This window comes from Pelobates fuscus, chromosome 8, assembly GCF_036172605.1.
Source record: "Pelobates fuscus isolate aPelFus1 chromosome 8, aPelFus1.pri, whole genome shotgun sequence".
Taxonomy (NCBI): domain Eukaryota; kingdom Metazoa; phylum Chordata; class Amphibia; order Anura; family Pelobatidae; genus Pelobates; species Pelobates fuscus.
The window spans coordinates 15,815,135-15,834,708 of record NC_086324.1 but is presented as its reverse complement, the minus strand read 5'-3'; the positions used below and the strand labels follow the sequence as shown (position 1 = coordinate 15,834,708).

The 19,574-nt window shown below is 40.0% G+C and overlaps 1 protein-coding gene across 2 annotated transcripts in view; it reads left to right on the top strand.

Annotated features, from left to right (window-relative positions):
* The first annotated feature begins 786 nt into the window (after positions 1-786).
* TTLL4 (tubulin tyrosine ligase like 4) overlaps positions 787-19,574 on the top strand; it is a 36,550-nt gene continuing 17,762 nt past the window's right edge. The window contains exons 1-7 of one of the 2 annotated variants that reach the window (XM_063429296.1): positions 787-884; positions 8,262-9,708; positions 9,847-9,971; positions 10,460-10,520; positions 10,730-10,845; positions 11,815-11,925; positions 12,350-12,426. In XM_063429296.1, the coding sequence (XP_063285366.1) occupies positions 8,354-9,708; positions 9,847-9,971; positions 10,460-10,520; positions 10,730-10,845; positions 11,815-11,925; positions 12,350-12,426 (1,845 nt within the window). In that variant the 5' untranslated portion in view covers positions 787-884; positions 8,262-8,353. Of the gene's footprint in view, positions 885-3,310; positions 3,356-8,261; positions 9,709-9,846; positions 9,972-10,459; positions 10,521-10,729; positions 10,846-11,814; positions 11,926-12,349; positions 12,427-19,574 lie in introns of those variants that run through there. The other variant, XM_063429297.1, reaches the window with a different exon arrangement.

Below are 19,574 nucleotides of genomic sequence, written 5' to 3'. Positions count from 1 at the left end.
AATATAATTTATCTTTATAATATCTGGGTTTGTGAGCAGTATATATAATGTATAATATAATTTATCTTTATAATATCTGGGTTTGTGAGCAGTGTATATAAAATATAATTTATCTTTATAATATCTGGGTATGTGAGCAGTGTATATATAATATATAATATAATGTATCTTTATAATAGCTGGGTTTATGAGCAGTATATATAATATATAATTTATATTTATAATATCTGGGTATGTGAGCAGTGTATATAATCTAATTTATCTTTATAATATCTGGGTTTGTGAGCAGTGTATATATAATATAATTTATCTTTATAATATCTGGGTTTGTGAGCAGTGTATATTTATAAAAGTTTTATTAATTATTATAGACATAAAGCTGCTCCCACGTGGACAGAGCCAGCCAGCCAGACTCCACAATGGGAGGCCTGGGGTACCATGCTGGCAGTGTGAGGATAGAGTGCTAGCGCTGTGTCTCCATTACAGGAGCCATCTTACCGGAGACTCCCCATTCTATACATTAGTTTGTGCTTCAGAAACATGGCCGCCAACAGCGCTTTAATACTCTGCTGCTGGAGACAATTTGTGGTCCTGCCGTCATTGCTTGCTCTGGGGTTTAGAACTCGATGATCTGCGGCTGATTGACTCACGCTTACGCAGTTGGTCACGGTGGGTGTACAAACATGGCGGACAGACGCTGAATCGCAGACACGCCCCTGAGCGCAGAGGTTGGTGATTGGTTGGCGGGTTGAGAGGCGGAAGTGACGCTGTACGCCGAGTCTGAGGGCTGCGTGGTTGCTAGGAGAAGTGAGGCCGCCAAGCCGGGAGCGGATGCAGAGCGAGGGGCGGCAGCCGGGGGGCCCGGGACGGCGCCAGCTTGGAGGGTGAGTGGGACACGCGGCACTGACTGAGCTAGCACTCAGCATTGAGAGTAAGCGGAGTGTCCGCACATTCACTCCCTGTCTGTCTATCAGCACTACCGTTACTATCACTACTACCATCACCACTGTCACTAACAGCACTATCACTACTACCATCACCACTGTCACTAACAGCACTATCACTACTACCATCACCACTGTCACTAACAGCACTATCACTACTACCATCACCACTGTCACTAACAGCACTATCACTACTACCATCACCACTGTCACTAACAGCACTATCACTACTACCATCACCACTGTCACTACCAGCACTATCACTACTACCATCACCACTGTCACTACCAGCAGTATCACTACTACCATCACCACTGTCACTACCAGCAGTATCACTATTACCATCACCACTGTCACTACCAGCAGTATCACTACTACCATCACCACTGTCACTACCAGCAGTATCACTACTACCATCACCACTGTCACTAACAGCACTATTACTACTACCATCACCACTGTCACTACCAGCACTATCACTACTACCATCACCACTGTCACTACCAGCACTATCACTACTACCATCACCACTGTCACTACCAGCACTTTCACTACTACCATCACCACTGTCACTACCAGCACTTTCACTACTACCATCACCACTGTCACTAACAGCACTATCACTACTACCATCACCACTGTCACTACCAGCACTATCACTACTACCATTACTACTACTATCATTACTACCATCACCACTGTCACTACCAGCACTATCACTACTACCATCACTACTGTCACTACCAGCACCATCAGCACTACCATTACTACTACTATCATTACTACCATCACCACTGTCACTACCAGCACCATCAGCACTACCATTATTACTCCCATCAACACTGTCACTACCAGCACTCACTACTCCCATCACCACTGTCACTACCAGCCCTATCACTACTACCATCACCACTGTCACTATCAGCACCATCACCACTGTCCCCACTATTACTACTATCACTACCAGCACCACTATCACTACTACCATCACTACTATAACTACCATCACTACTGTCACCACTCTCACTACTGTCACCACTCTCACTACCATCACAGCCATCACTACCCGGCAATAGGTGGCAGTATCGCTAGTGTCACCGTATTGTAAGTCTTACCGTATCCGGCGTATCGCTAGTGTCACCCAATCATTAGTCTCACGGTATCAGGCGTATCGTTACTCACTGTATCGTTAGTGTCAGCGTGTGGGGCGGATTGTTGGTCTCACCGTATGGGGCGGATTGTTGGTCTCACCGTATGGGGCGGATTGTTGGTCTCACCGTATGGGGCGGATTGTTGGTCTCACCGTATGGGGCGCATTGTTGGTCTCACCGTATGGGGCGCATTGTTGGTCTCACCCAATCGCTAGTCTCACCGTATCGGGCATATCGCTAGTGTCAACCAATTGTTAATCTTACCGTATCGGGCGCATCGTAGGTCTTACCACATCGGGCGTATCATTAGTCTAACATTATCTCTAGTCTTGGCGTATCGTTAGTCTCATCGTGGCTGGTCTCACCGCATCGTTGGTTTCACCCTGTGGGCAGTGTGGCTAGTATCGCCGTTTCGTTGGTCTCACAGTGTAGGCCATATGTCTATTGTCGCCGTATGGTAGGTCTCACTGTGTCGGCCATATAGCTAGTCACATAAAGTACAGATTTAGCTGTTTAAATATCATGTATCTTTTTTGATAAAAGGAATGAAAAGTCCCTATTATATTCTCTATAAATTTTCATCATATTTTTAGTTGTTTCTAAAAAAAAATTCACATCTCAGGAACCAAAAAGTATTTTGTACTGAATGCACGGCGCAGTAACTAAGATACCATGTCATGCTGCGGCAATAAAATACGCCTCGTAGAGAATCATTGAGTCTGATTCTTCTGTACAAAAGTGGAGTTTTCTTTTACATATTCATTAGCATAGGACTCCTCAAAAAGAATTGCCTTGACATAAGTGAGACTAGCCATACTGCCAACGTGGTGAGACGAACGATAAGGTGTTACTAGCCATACTGACAGCGTGGTGAGATGAACGATAAGGTGAGACTAGCAAACTGACATCTTGTTTTCATTCACATGGCTGAAAAGCTAGTCATAATTATGCACTAGAATTTGTTATAGAAGTTTTTGTCTGTTGAGAAGAGAATTGTTTTGTATAATTATGTTACATTAGTCATTACTCTGCATATAATGTTTGTTAATCGTGAGCTGCCTATGAATGAATAACTGTATTATCACTCAGTCAGAAACTGTAGTGCATAGTGTTATGTGAACAGATGCATCTTTTTTAGCTTTCCAAGTGTGCCTGGACTCCATACGTCAGACTTCTGAATTTAGATTGCGGTATCCTTGGTATTTAACCCTCATCTTCCCATCTGGCTGCAGAGTGGTTCACTAGAGGGAGAGAAAAGAGGTGTGCAGGCTTGGCTGAGAATTCTTCAATGGGCTCTTGTGGATAGAACTGTATGTCATTGTTCAGGTGCTATGGGCAGCTGGGGAAACTAGTTCATACATATCCCGCCGATAAGATATCGAATGCAAATATTATTCCACATTTTAACTGTCTGGGAGGGAGTGTTCCGTTTTTGTTTTTAAGTATTCACAGTAATTAAGAGATAAGCAAATCAGAACTTGATGTTCTGACTCATATCAACATCTTTGGGCCTAAGCCACAATGTGAATCCCCAGCCGTTGTAGAGCGAAATTTCTCAATGAACTTTGTCAATCTAACATGGCAAAGCATCGTGGGATTTATAGTTCAGTAGAAGCCGGGATCTTCCTCTTGGCTGCTTGTACTTCAGACTAAAAGAAGTAATTTTATAAATGTATGCAGCCTGTGCATGCTCTGGAAAACGAATATTTCAGGTGCACAGTGTGACTTCCGTCGCCCAATATTCACACTTTACATTGAATCAGGCCTTTTCTAGTTAAATCTCTCACAGGAAGCTTGATATTTTGTTAAGGAAGAATGCTATCCGTAACGGAGAGGTATTGTAAACCATTGGGCTGGAACTTGCTATTGTTCTTATGTGTAGAGTCAGCATGGAATCTGAAGAGTTCTTTTGGTGCCTTATTTCTGTTAAAGTTTAAGGTGGAATTCTCACTTGTAGTGCCTTTGCAGCTATTTTGCTGTATTCTGGTACCCTGGGGCGTATTTAGGACAGTATTCTTACATGATGATCTGCGCCCTCCATGCTACCATATCTTACACTGATGTCTCTTTAGCTTCAGTTTTCTGCACTAGTGATTGTCCCGTCAGTGATGCACGCTCACAGGTGTGCAAGAAATGGCAGGATGTGGTGAGAGAAGTTGACATTGTTTGTGGTTTTGTTTGTTTGTTTGTTTGTTTGTCGTTTTAAAGATTCTGTCCTACTGAAAAACTATAAATTGGCAGTGCTGCTTATCAAATCTGATGTATCAATTCTTCGGTTCGCATGTTTTTAGTTTCTCAGGACCCACACAGCACATTATTAAAATTAATATTATCCTCATTCTAAACAGTGAATTTTTACAGCTAATTGTTCCGTGTTAATATCTCCCAACATCTCAAATGGAGAGCGAGACACTTCCACTGTAGAGTAAGATAGCAATCGAAACGTGTCTTTCTATCCAATAATGGATGAATTATTGTTTTTGTGAGTTTCCTTACTAAACCAGGAATTATGGGAATTGCAAGGTGTATGCCAGGATACTCCAAAACGCTGACTGAGCTGCAGAAATGTCCTTTCTGCTTTCCCAACTCCAGGTTTAATGAATATAGCCTTTGTGTTTTGCTTCTCATTCTTGTTCTTATGAGTTGCAACATTCTTCATCCTCTGCGCTCATAACCCAACTGCTTCTCGATCTTGTCTTTACGAGTGGTTTGCACATGGGCCATGTGTTTTCCTATAGTAAAGCTGGTTAAAGAAGTGCGATAGACACCTAAGCTTTTCTAAATCCTTAATCCATAAAGAATTGCCTCCTTCTCCATTTAGATCTTTGTAACCACAGCTGCGGAGGTATTCTAAGTGGTTATTGCAGTTACAGGAATTTGCCTGATGCAGATCTCTGAGAAATTCTCATTGTTGGCCCAATGCCTGCTGTGCTGTGAATGAGCAAGTATGCTGACTCAGTATAGCACGTCATGCTATTAATGCAGAGCTTGCCTTTCTTCAGTACTGAAAACCTCAAATAAAACACATTTTTTTTTAATTCTGTTCTTTTGTTACACGTGCTAGTTAAGTCCAGTCAGCCATTACATCAGTAAACAATTAAATCTTTAGCTGCCAGAGCAGTTAGTGATTCGTGGCAAGTGGTTGAATCATTTTACCAGCACTGACTAACTAATTGACTCATCTGTTTAATTAAGGTTTGCCCTATTATGAACAACAACTCTGGCACAACTGCACAACCCATCTGCAAGGAAGCAACTTCATTTCTACACTGCCCGGCACCAGCCCACCTGGTTCTTTCTACCTGTATAGCATGCTCTTCCAGCTGTTTGGATTCAGTCAATCACCTCCTCATTTCACATGTTATCAGCTATGGATTGATTCGCTTTATCATCATCTACAACTTCCTCTGCTACCTTTTATCTCATCTCCCCATTTTAACCTTTTAGATTGTAGAAAGGAAGAGATAATTCAGTGCTTGTAGATACTAGTACATTTCACTGGGGCAGCCTAACATCTAATCCGGTGTTTCTCTTATCCGGTCCAAGTCAAATATAGCAGAGGGGTTGGTGGTGGTGTTACCTTTGTAATTCCTCAGATGTATATGCAAAAAATAGAAGACAGACAAAAAGAAGAAACTAGCTGATAGTGTAGTATATTTTTGTATTGTTTGGAGAGATGTAATCCGCAAAATGCGCACCTTACACTTTTCTGCAGCTTCAATTCAGCTTCAACTTGAATAATCCCCGCCTAAGGATATGGTGTAATAGTGATGCAGCAAGCAGTCTTTCTAGTAGCAGATCTATTCGTTGGACAAATATATACAAATATAAGTATGTGCAAACCTATACATACATCCACGCACAAGCACTAATACATGTATCTACACATACACAGACGTGTGTGTGTGTGTGTGTATATATATATATATATATATGTGTGTGTGTATTTATATGTATATTGTACTTATGTCTGTGTATGCTGGATATAGGCGTTCATGCACATTCTGGAACTCTTGGATGGGAATTCATACATTCTTAATCTAAGTAATATTTCCTTTTTTTTCTTTTTTTACTTTCCCCTTCTAGCACCATCTCCTGCGCGCTTTTTTTTTTTCCCCTCGCTCTCTCCACCTTTGTCCATTTTTTCTCTATTGGATCCACCACCATACATTCAGGATTGGGACAGATCATTGACACTTAGAGTATACTTTAGGAACTCTGCTACACAGATTACTGACATCTGTGTGCCCTCCATTTTTTCCAATTATTTGCTTTGTGCATAGTAATTGCAGGCAGTATGTTGTGTGTGTGTGTGTGTGTGTGTGTGTGTGTGTGTATATATATATATGTGTGTGTGTGTGTACTTTAGTGTATTGAGTTATATATTTATGGTGATTTGGCGCTAAGCACTTTAAGGAATGTTCCGCACTTTATATACAATGCCCGTATAGTTACAATCCAGATGGAATTTGACATCAAATTCTTCCTTGCTTGTCGTATGGGAGATGCTTGTGATGCCGGATTCTTGTGTCCTGTTGTTCCGGCATCCATAGCAACTCCCACAATTAAAGAACCCTCTCTTGCTATTATCCTCCTTGGGGCTATAGTTAGCGCCAACTTAGTTTAGAGAATTGGAGTATTTGAATATATCATTCTTGGTCTACCTAACCTCTTTCTAAAAATATGGTCACCGTTAAGAATATTCCAATGGCTGTGTAGTATATTCTTCACCTGGTTTGTTTGCTGAATCTTGTTATAAATGCCGGAACTTCAACTGTATTCGTCTCCTTAGATTGTAAGCTCACAGGCAGTGACCTCTACCTTTTTGTATTTGTCTGTTTTGTTGTATTGTCTTTTACCCAATTGTACAGCGCTCCGGAATGTGTTGGCACGTTATAAAGAATAAAGAGCCTGTAAAATGTGCTCCTAGTATGATCCTGGTGGATTTTCTCTGGCTTCTGTAGCCTCCACCTGCATAAAATCCCAATATAAATTCATTATAGTCTAATCGCACATGACATCCCAGAATGCAGGGCTTCAGTTAAATTGAATTTTGGAAGAAAGATAATTTGTAATCTGATTCCTTGAAGATCTGTCAAACATAAGAGTACTTTTTTTTTTTTAATCATCATTTTTTTTCCCCACAGGATTTTGAACATTAGATTTACGTATTCCATACCTTTTTGCACATGTTTGTGAGAACTTAAAAACATATCCCAAATGGCACTATCCCAAATCCCTCTGCACATTTAAATAACTGGAGGTTTTTAGGATCACTTCTTATGTGAGTACTACACTAAAAGGCAAAATCTCTGAGACAGAAAGGGGTATTGTTACGAAGCTCTAAATAGTTACCAGGCTCTTACAGAACACACATGGGGTTAGGGACAGTGCTGTAACATGGCTGTGTAATACAAACACACACAATTAAACCTTTGCCTCAAACTCCCACTACTCTTGAACGATAGCAATGGCTGTAGATCCCGTCACAAACGTTTAGTTATAGCTTCCTTGGGTTTGGCAGTTTCCTTATTGCTATTAAATTGAGCCAAGCTTCTGTTATTCTCCGTCCTTTGCCCTGTTTCTTGCATAGTGATCGTGTTCCTGGTGAGAAAACTGGGCTAACAGTTGAGCAAGACATTTCTGCATTATTCTATGGATTCTGCATTTACAAATGTTCTTTTTAAATAAAGGAATTATTTCCTTTTTTTTTGTGGCATAATTGGAAATGGCTAAGAATGGATTTTTAAAAAAAAATATTTTTTGGGGTCAACATCATAAAAGGATGGGTTTCAAGGTTGAACCTAATGGGTCTTTTTTTATTTATTTATTTTATTCCCCAACATCTACAACTATGTAACATTAAATGAACAAGGAGCAGACAAAGATATATTGACATCAGCTCAGCTTGTAGCTTTAACTGGAGGATATGAGCAGCCAATGGAAGCGTAACATGCGCACTTTATTCCGGCTGCTGACATCTCTAGTTACATAGTTGTACTGAAATCTCGGGTGACTGTTGTTCTCTCATTAAAGTGCTGATTCTAATGATCTAGCTTTATGTTCTGCAGATTCAAAACTCAACAAATTATGGGTTTTTGTTAATTTGTTTTATAGGTGAATTTTGCATTTGCTAGATAATTTTCCATTTTCTTTTCCTTTTTAGGTTCATTAAACATCGTAAATGATGTCCAGCAGCCCTCTCCAAGCCACTGTATTTAATTCTTCACTGGTGAGAACAAGGTGAAATGGAACTTCATGGCATCTGTAGAGCCTGACCTGTACAGTAGATGCCGGGAATGTAAAAATCAGAAGCTGTTGATGCCTCCTCAACCCACGGAAGTGAAAAGTAGGATTCGTGTCTACCAATCCCCACAGATTTGGAGCTTGGAGAAAAAGTGTAGCGATGCCATACACGCTCTCCAAAAAAAACCAGTAGGATCTAATGCATACCATCTGTGCTCTGATTGCAATAACACTGCACCTTCTACTTCCCCATCATCTCCTTTACTCACGGCACACAATACAAAGTCATCACGTAATCTTCCTGAAAAGACGTTTGTTTTCCAGCGACCAGTGAGTGGCCACAAACCATATCAGAAGCTCGAATCTTTGTGTTTGAGGCCAAAGAGTGTTGACCAGAGGCCTTACTCTACTTCTTCTCCAATCCGATACCTACATTCTACACCTGCCAGTTATTTTAGTATGACCGGTGCCATGACCACCTCATTGATGGATCAATTCCTTTTGCCAAGTGCAACTGGGGATCAACTGGAATTAAGTCCAAAGAGACCATCAAGTGTTGTTCCAAAGCCGCCTTGTGAATCTACAAGACCATCTCTGAATACAAACTCATTCCTGCGTCCCAGTAGTGCTAAAGTGCCTTTGCATCCACACCAAGGGAACAAGAAGACATACACCTGCCCTGTTGGCACTAATTCTTCTTCCTGGCACAATGGTGGGACCGGAGAATTGGGCCAGTTGAATGGTAATATTCAGTGTCTCTCTCACCACTGCACAACAACACTGAAATTCCCCCAACCTCCTACTTCACCCAATATCCTCAAAGGATCAAGCCGAATGGAGCCAACTGCCTGGGAGATACTTGAACATGGTAGCAAAATGGACACTTTACCACACAGAATTCATCTAACTGAAGCTGTGAAAAATTTAGTACAAAGCAGAAATGTATTAAAAAGCAATATTGCACCCCACGTTGAAGCAGCTTCTAATATGGCCTTCAGTAAAGACACTGTTCTTGCCAACTGCAATAAAGTAACCTCTCCCTTATGCCCAGGAAGCCAAAAAGAATTCATTCCTGGTACCTATGTGTCTGAGGGGGCTTTCGTGAATGGTAGCTTAAATATTGCTAGTGGTGCCACTGACTGTGCCAAGTTACCTGTTGATGCTAATGTTTCTAACCCAAATATCCACCGTCAAACAGTTAGTGCCCCTGCCTTGAAGAGAGAGAGCCATCAGCCTGCAATGCTTCAGAAGTCTCAAGGAGTGAACATTACCGTGATGGCCACACAGATCTCTACCATCCATCTGGACAAAACGCATAGGGTCCCAGAAATTCCAGTGCAGTCTGAGAGTGTTTTACACAAACTGGAGTGAGTATTTTCAAAGATATGGCAGTTATAAAAGCTGTTCTCTATACAATATTTTAATCTTGTGACGATATAATTTTAAGGTAATCAGTTGATTTATAATTCTGACCACATGCTGTATTGTATTGGTTTCCCGTACAGACAACCTTTGCCAAATTGTGAGCTGCAGGGTGCCGAAGAAGAGCTGCCTGATGGTTTGGATGACCGTCAGGAGGAGGAGGAGGAGGAGGAAGAGGATATGGAAGATGAGGATGGTGAAGATGGAGGTAGTTTTACTTCAAATTAAGTATATGGTTTCAATTTTTTTTCTGCCGTGATGCAGGAGTACAAATTAGTATTTAATTGCCCCACCTCATGTTCTGGATAAGTGGAATCGAAAACTTAGACTTGACCTCCCTTTTTTTCTCCCAGTTGTGTGTTTTATTAATTAGACCCCAAGCTCCTTAGTATCTGCCAATAGGCTCTTATGGGTACTTTCCATTGTTCTCAATAAATACATATATTTTCAATGCTGGAGTATTAAATGTACTGCCCCATCATACGTGTAAAAATGATCTCCTGGGGGTCGGGACCTCTGCACACTGTGCTTATCATAGAGAATCATTAAATGCAGTGGTTTGTCATGGGGCACAAAGCAGACAGGGAGAGCAGCATGTATGAGACATGACCATACTATAGTTATTTTGCTGAGTGCTTGAGAGGGCAGAGCGTTATCCTAATCACCTGAAATACGTCTTCATTCCTCTTACTGCAGACACACCTGATGGCTCATTGATCTACAGCTCTTCGGACCCATTGCTTTCTGCAGTATCCAGGTATAGTCCATGTGTAGTTTCATGCTGATAGGAATTGTATTCTTTATGGAAAAATTGCTTAAAACTTGGATTCGTTTTCCATTATTATTACCTGCACGTGCTTCTTCATACATAAACTATTTTTTGCCTTGCATGTCCCAGCTTGTACCAGTTTATGTGTCCAGTGAGCCAAGTTTTCTTTGTTACTGAAATACAGCTCTTTCTCAAAGGCAATGCCCGGAGAATGTTCCTGTAAATGGAGGTTCTGTTGTAAGACCCGCTCTAACCAATAGCCTCTTCCCCAACATGCCACAGACCGTATATTTTGGCACTCAAGATGAAACTGGTAAGAAATGTATATTTTACTATTTTTGTTTGCCATGGCACACACTTTAACAGGACACTACTGCGATATTGTGTTCTCCAATTTAATTGCAATCTCAATTATTGAGAAGTTTTTATTATGTATATAGAGCAGATTACATTGCATTATATTTAATGAAATGTACAGGTTGGTTCAGAAAGGTCAGGAGTTGCATACCTTTATTGTTTTATATTATTATCTCAATCTATTTAAATAATAAAAGTACCATTTACAAATCACATTAAACGTGGGCAGGGAGGTTTAGAAAGTGAGCAGTATATGCTCTATCTGCTGGTTTGGACTAAATGTAGTTCTGTTTCCAGTAAGAATTCTTAATGCTATACCAGAGTTATTGTTGAAAGAACACATATACCGTGCACATACAGATAATGAATGCAAACGGAATATCTTGCTACAGTACACTGCTGCTCTGTGATGCACTAATATTTTTTGGTTTTGTGGGAAGATCTAACCATTACATTTGATCAGGATTTGCTGCATTCTGGTAAATATTGATACCCAAACCCTCCACACAAATCTTCAGTGTTTTAGAATAGCACTATCTGCTTCACAGAGCCCACAAGTCTGTCACCTTGTTAGATTAACAATAATAATCCAAATGAAGTACTGGATGTTCCTTTTGATGGTTTGTAATAGTCACTATACGGATAGATTGCCCAGATCATGTCATCACTTTCAGCCACCATCAGATCACAGTGCACTAGGAATAGCATCCCTTTACAAGTAATGTTATTCATGTGTCCCTATATTATTCATGAAAACAAATTAAGATGAGGGTTAAATTTCAAGAAATTGCAAATAAAGTAAGCAGATGCCAGTTACTGTATCACGTGTGTGTGTGTGTGTGTCGGAGTCTCTCTGCTAGATTATTCTTTTACTCTGCACAGCATAGAACTCTTCATAATTCAATTTGATCTCCTCTCTTTGCAGTGCAGAGATTACCATGGGCACAACGAAAGCTGCTGAAATGGAGAATGAGCACAGTGACTCCTAATGTTGTGAAAATAGCTGTTACAAGATCCCACTTCCGAGTTACCAAAAGTGAGAAGCCAAATGTTTCCCTCACAATTCCTCATCAACTGCTCCACTGTTCCTATAAATAAATAGTTCTAACACATTTAGCAAGCTGGATTTACATCTCACATTCCTTTACATTGTCTCCCCTCCACTGATTGGCTATTTTAGCTACCACCTGACCTCACTGTAAAGTAGTTTTCTCGAACTATATCCGATCTCTAGGTGATAATGGTAATAAAGCATTTTACACCCCGGATCTCTTCCAGTCTATACCGGTCTGCTTTTATATCTTCTGACCCCATATATTCGAATAGACTGCAGCTTTATTGCTTCATACTGCATGTGCTTAGTCCTAGTCCCACATTTGAATGACTTTCTAGCAATGCTGAGTATAGATCTTGTTGACCTGTAAAATGATTATTTTTCCAAACTTGTTTTCTGATCGTAGAAAATCATGATTGGCTTGGATGCTGGGGTCACCATATGAAATCTACAGCTTTTAAGACCATCCAGGCACATCAGAAGGTACGTTTCTGTTACAAGAAATATATAATGGTGAGGGCACTCAATACATGCAGTTCTGTCTTTAGTGTATATCTAGAACAAGATATAAAAAAATAGAAATATAGGGTAATATTGTCATGTATGTGTATATTGACCAGAAATTACTGGTTAAACTCACATGCTTCTGAGTCACTTATACAAGCTGACTCAGACTATGAACTTGTAATGGAGATAAAAAAGCCTTTTAGACTGGACGTCTTGTAGTTGATATTAATGGGTCTTCCCTGGGTGTAGACTTTACAATTATTCCAGGATACAGGATCAAAGTAAAACTTATTTATTTGATACAAAATCAAAGAATATTAAAACTCAAATACAAATTAAAAATTGTCCATAAAATATTCTTTTACTTTCGTCGTCATCGGTCGTCCGACGTGTTCCGCACGTCATCACGTCATTTCGGCGCTGTATACCGTAAGTATAGCGGGCGCCATTTTGGAATGTCCTTACATTGTATAACTTGCCAGTGCTTAAAATCGATCGTTTGGACATGAATGTAACTATAAACACCTAATAAAAACTTCTAAAGGGGGGAATAGAGCAAAGGTGTTATAAGGTTAGAAGAAGAAAAAAAGCCATAAGATATATGTAACAAATATATATATATATATAAAACCTAATTTAATTTCCATCATTTAAATACACATCCCAAAATGGTTAAAAAGAAATTAAAAGCTCCAATATAAAATTTTTAATATTATCATATATATGAATTAACCTCAAAATCCACATTCAAACCATATGGAGACAAAGTTTCCATGTTAAAAGTCCATTTCATTTCAGTTTTGTTGAGGAGGTTCTCTATATCCCCTCCCCTCCAGTGTACTTTAACTGCTTCTATTCCCATAAATTCAATACCCTGTGTGTTGCCACCATGGACTTCTAAAAAATGTTTTGACACATTATGTAGGGTATATTTCCTATTGATGTTATAGATATGCTCCCTGGTTCGTATTTTAAGTGGTCTTGATGTTCTACCAATATATTGATATCCACTGGAGCAGGTAATCATATAAATTACATTCTTAGAATTGCAGGTTAAAAAGGATTTAATATCATAAGGTTTTTTGTTGTGGAATGAATAGAATTTAGTAACATTTTTGTTTTTGTGCGTTCTTAAAGTGCAGCCTCTACACGTTCCACAATAATAAAAAACATTCTCTCTTTTAAACATGGTTAAAAATTGTGGATTTTTTTCTTTATCTAAAAAAACTCGAAGTTAAAACCTGTTTAAAATGTTTTGCTCCTCTAAAAATAACTTTAGGTTTTACTCCTAAGTACTGTTGTATCTCTTGGTCCTGTTCGAAAATGTGCCAGTTTTTCTTGATTATTTTTTATAATTGATTGCTGTTTGAACTATAATTAAAAATAATAGGTCTCTTGTCCAACGTCTTCCTTTATATCTTTTAACACATTTTGGTTTCACTCTTTTGGGATTAATTGTATACCACTACCATGTCAATTTTAAATTTACGCAAAAGTTGGCAGGGTGATATGAACCAAAGGTTTGACTTAACAAATGAAAAGTCAGAAAATAGACCAAATAAGGCAAATGAAAATTTAGAAACAATTTGTTTCAGCTTAGAACGATTACTCATTAAAGAAATTAAATATAAATGGGAAATATTTACATTAGAGAAATATGTAGAGTTACAAATAGCCCCTAGAGGTTTAAGATTCCATAAATCCCCTACCTCTGAGAATGAAAATTAGAGATTCAAAGAGGCATGGGATGGAGCTCTAGAGTCTTTTGCAAGACACATGATGGGTATCATTATTGAACAACATACTCTTAGTTTACATCAGATGAATGAAGAAATAAATTAATATCCAGAAAAAAACTTGCACCCTTCTTAGAGATGGAGGAATTTATGGTTCTAATTGAAAGAATAATAGAAAAAAAATATATAGAGAAAAAAGTAATTGAGACTAAAAAGAAGAAATTAAAAAGAGACCAGGAAGATTATCTAAAGGGTCAAACAAAACCACAGAAAAAAAGTAATGGTTTTAAAAATGTAAAAACTAATTATAATAGAGAAAATTTTAAGAAACAAGAGAATGGATACCTCAACAAAGTTACAAATCTTATGGTGACAGATCTCCTGTGCAAAATCACCAACAACGAAAAAGGGAATATGAAAAGAAGGGAGAATGGACCCAAGTTAAATCTGGAGTAAGAGAAGGAAAGAATTCCTTTAAAATAAATAATTATGAGAGGAACAGCTATAACAGGATTAATTATGATAGGCATTCTAAATTTTCTTCTCCTCCCATAAGTCAAGAAAAAACCTTAACGGTCTCAAATAGTCATCTACAGCACTTAAATGAGGAAGATCTTTTTTTAGGACAGACAATGAGTAGGATAAAAGGAAATTTTAAGAACACAGACTCCAATCAAAAGGGGGAGACAAGAAGAGGAAATAGGAAACCGAAAAGAGGAGAAAAGGAGAAGGGAGGAAACAGTGAAAAGATCTCAACGGACATAAGAATTTGTAATCTTTCCGATAAATTTTTGGATGAATTCCATAAAAGTGTTTTAAATAATGGTTTTAAATTTGCTCCAAGTTGCGACATTGATAAGTTTGAAACTTTTTTAGACATTATTAAATTTACACGAAAATTGTGTTTAACCCCTTAAGGACCAAACTTCTGGAATAAAAGGGAATCATGACGTGTCAGACATGTCATGTGTCCTTAAGGGGTTAAAAACTTTTTTTAATCAGAAATCTTTTAATAATATAACAGAGAGGAGTGAAAATAAGGATGAAAAATGTAAACATACTACCCTTAAAAATAAGTCTAATTTATTTCCAAGTTATCTAAAGATGCCATGAAATTTTTTGAAAAAGTCTGTACTAAAGAACTTAGAGAAATAAAACCTATAAAAGAACAGCAAAAGAATTTAACTAAACGTGAAAGAGAAGCATTACACAATCTGAAAAGATTCTACAATTATTATTAAACCAGCTGATTAAAGGGGGGGGGGGGTAGTGATATGGCAAAAAGAAAAATACCTTAATGTAATCTTTGAACAATTAAAAGATCAGGAAACCTACCTGTTATTGCAAAAAAATCCTCTAGAAAATATAAAAAAGAAATTGAATACATTTTTAGATCAAGGATTAGAGTTGGAGATTTTAAATAAAAAAAGAATATGATTTTCTTAATGTTAAATTCCCAAGAATCCCATGTCTTACCTAAAGTCCATAAAGACACAGAAAATCCCCCAGGAAGACCAATAGTCTCAGGGATTGGTTCTCTTTTATCTCCTTTATCCCAGTTTTTAGATTATTTTTTAAGATCCAGTTAAGAAATGCCCTTCATATCTAAAAGACACTGTAACTTTTACAAATTTTAAGTGATTTTAAGTGGGAAGATGGAATGATTATGGCTATCTGTGATGTCAGTAGCCTCTATACCATTATAGAACACGAGAGAGGTTGTGAGGCTACTAGACATTTTTTAAATAAAGATACTGAATTGAACTCCCAACAAATAGATTTTATTATAGAGGGTATCCAAATAATCCTTTTTAATAATTTTCTTTTGGTTTGAGAATAATTTTTATTTACAGACTAAGGGAACGGCTATGGGGACCAGATTTGCCCCAAGCTATGCCAATTTGTTCATTTTTAATTGGGAGGAACTGGAGATTTTTTCAAAGCCAGAATTAGGGGCAAACCTGGTCCGATACAAACAGTATATAGACAATATTTTTTATAGTGTGGAGAGGAACACAAGAGTCCCTTTTAAGTTTTTTAAATGATCTTAATCAAAATAGTTGGAATATTAAATTAACATATGAGATTAGTACTCAAAAAGTTAATTTTCTGGATTTATGCATCTATATTGAAGAAAACCAGATTAAAAGTAAGACCTTTTTTAAACTGGTAGATGTAAATAGTTTTATTAACCTGAAAAGTTGCCATTTTAGACCATGGTTAGCAAACATACCTAAAGGACAATTCCTAAGAATAAAACGCAATTGTACAGAAAATCAACAAACACAAATTTTAATAAACCAACTAGTAGAAAAAGGGATATAACCAAAATTTGTTAAAAGATATAAAGGAAGAAGTTGGACAAGAGACTAGAGAGAATATTTGAAAATATAAGAAAAAAGAACAAAAGGAGGGATAATATTACTATACCTATTATTTTTAATTATAGTTCAAACAGCAATCAATTACAAAAAATAATCAAGAAAAACTGGCACATTTTCTAACAGGACCAAGAGATACAACAGTACTTAGGAGTAAAACCTAAAGTTATTTTTAGAGGAGCAAAACATTTTAAACAGGTTTTAACTTCGAGTTTTTTAGATAAAGAAAAAAAAATCCACAATTTTTAACTACCGTATATACTCGAGTATAAGCCGACCCGAATATAAGCCGAGGCCCCTAATTTTATCCCAAAAAACTGGGAAAACTTATTGACTCGAGTATAAGACTAGGGTGGGAAATGCAGCAGCTACTGGTAAATTTCTAAATAAAATTAGATCCTAAAAAAAATATATGATTTGAATATTTATTTACAGTGTGTGTATAATGAATGCAGTGTGTGCGTATGTGTGTGTGTATGAGTGCAGTGTGTGTGTGTATGAGTGCAGTGTGTGTGTGTATGAGTGCAGTGTGTGTGTGTATGAGTGCAGTGTGTGTGTGCATGAATGCAGTGTGTGTGTGTATGAATGCAGTGTGTGAATGCAGTGTGTGCAGGGCCGGTGCAAGGATATTTGCCGCTGTAGGCAAAAAATTTTTTGCCGCCCCCTCCCCCCCCATATGTCCTGACTTCCCCTCCTCCTCCCTCAGTGGTCCTTACCTCCCCACCCCCGTGTTCCTTCACCCCCCCCCCAGTGGTCCTGACTCACCCCTCCCCTAGTGGTCCTTACCCTCCCCTCCCCTAGTGGTCCTTACTTCCCCCTCCCCTCCCATAGTGGTCCTTATCCCACCCCCTCCCTCTCATAGTGGTCCTTATCCCCCTTCTCCCTCCCATAGTGTTCCTTATCCCCCCCATCCCTCCCATAGTGGTCCATATACCCCCCCTCCCTCCCATAGTGGTCCTTATACCCCCCCTCCCTCCCATAGTGGTCCTTATACCCCTCCCTCCCATAGTGGTCCATATACCCCCCCCTCCCTCCCATAGTGGTCCTTATACCCCCCCTCCCTCCCATAGTGGTCCTTATACCCCCCTCCCTCCCATAGTGGTCCTTATCCCCCCCCTCCCTCCCATAGTGGTCCTTATCCCCCCCCTCCCTCCCATAGTGGTCCTTATCCCCCCCTCCCTCCCATAGTGGTCCTTATCCCCCCCTCCCTCCCATAGTGGTCCTTATACCCCCCCCCCTCCCTCCCATAGTGGTCCTTATACCCCCCTCCCTCCCATAGTGGTCCTTATACCCCCCTCCCTCCCATAGTGGTCCTTATACCCCCCTCCCTCCCATAGTGGTCCTTATCCCCCCCTCCCTCCCATAGTGGTCCTTATCCCCCCCCTCCCATAGTGGTCCTTATATCCCCCCCTCCCATAGTGGTCCTTATACCCCCCTCCCTCCCATAGTGGTCCTTATACCCCCCCTCCCTCCCCTAGTGGTCCTTACCCTCCCCTCCCCTAGTGGTCCTTACTTCCCCCTCCCCTCCCATAGTGTTCCTTATCCCCCCCCTCCCTCCCATAGCGGTCCTTATCCCCCCTCCCATAGTGGTCCTTATACCCCCCTCCCTCCCATAGTGGTCCTTATCCCCCCCCCTCCCTCCCATAGTGGTCCTTATACCCCCCTCCCTCCCATAGTGGTCCTTATCCCCCCCCTCCCTCCCATAGTGGTCCTTATCCCCCCCCTCCCTCCCATAGTGGTCCTTATACCCCCCCTCCCTCCCATAGTGGTCCTTATACCCCCCTCCCTCCCATAGTGGTCCTTATCCCCCCCCTCCCTCCCATAGTGGTCCTTATCCCCCCCTCCCATAGTGGTCCTTATACCCCCCCTCCCATAGTGGTCCTTATACCCCCCCTCCCTCCCATAGTGGTCCTTATACCCCCCCTCCCTCCCATAGTGGTCCTTATACCCCCCCTCCCTCCCATAGTGGTCCTTATACCCCCCCCTCCCTCCCATAGTGGTCCTTATACCCCCCCCTCCCTCCCATAGTGGTCCTTATACCCCCCTCCCTCCCATAGTGGTCCTTATACCCCCCTCCCTCCCATAGTGGACCTTATCCCCCTCCCTCCCATAGTGGTCCTTAACCCACCCCCTCCCTCCCATAGTGGTCCTTATACCCCCCCCCCTCCCATAGTGGTCCTTATACCCCTTTTTTTTTGTTATTATTAATTTTTTTTTTTATTATTATTTTTTTATTATTATTTCTTATTTTATTTATATTTTTTTTTTTTCGTCCCCCCTCCCTGCTTGATATATGGCAGGGAGGGGGGCTCTCCTTCCCTGGTGGTCCAGTGGCAGTTCAGTGGGGGGGAGAGGGGTGCTGGCAGAGCTGTAACTTACCTTTCCTGCAGCTCCTGTCAGCTCTCTCCTCCTCTGCGCCGTCCGTTCTGCTCTTCTGTCAGCTTACACTGTAAGTCTCGCGAGAGCCGCGGCTCTCGCGAGACTTACACTGGGAGCTGACCGAGGTGCTGACCGGACGGCGCAGAGGAGGAGAGAGCTGACAGGAGCTGCAGGAAAGGTAAGTACAGCTCTGCCAGCACCCCTCTCCCCCCAGTCTGTATTATGGCAATGTAAATTGCCATAATACAGACTCTGACTCGAGTATAAGCCGAGTTGGGGTTTTTCAGCCCAAAAAATGGGCTGAAAAACTCCGGCTTATACTCGAGTATATACGGTATGTTTAAAAGAGAGAATGTTTTTTATTATTGTGGAACGTGTAGAGGCTGCACTTTAAGAACGCACAAAAACAAAAATGTTACTAAATTCTATTCATTCCACAACAAAAAACCTTATGATATTAAATCCTTTTTAACCTGCAATTCTAAGAATGTAATTTATATGATTACCTGCCCCTGTGGATATCAATATATTGGTAGAACATCAAGACCACTTAAAATACGAATCAGGGAGCATATCTATAACATCAATAGGAAATATACCCTACATAATGTGTCAAAACATTTTTTAG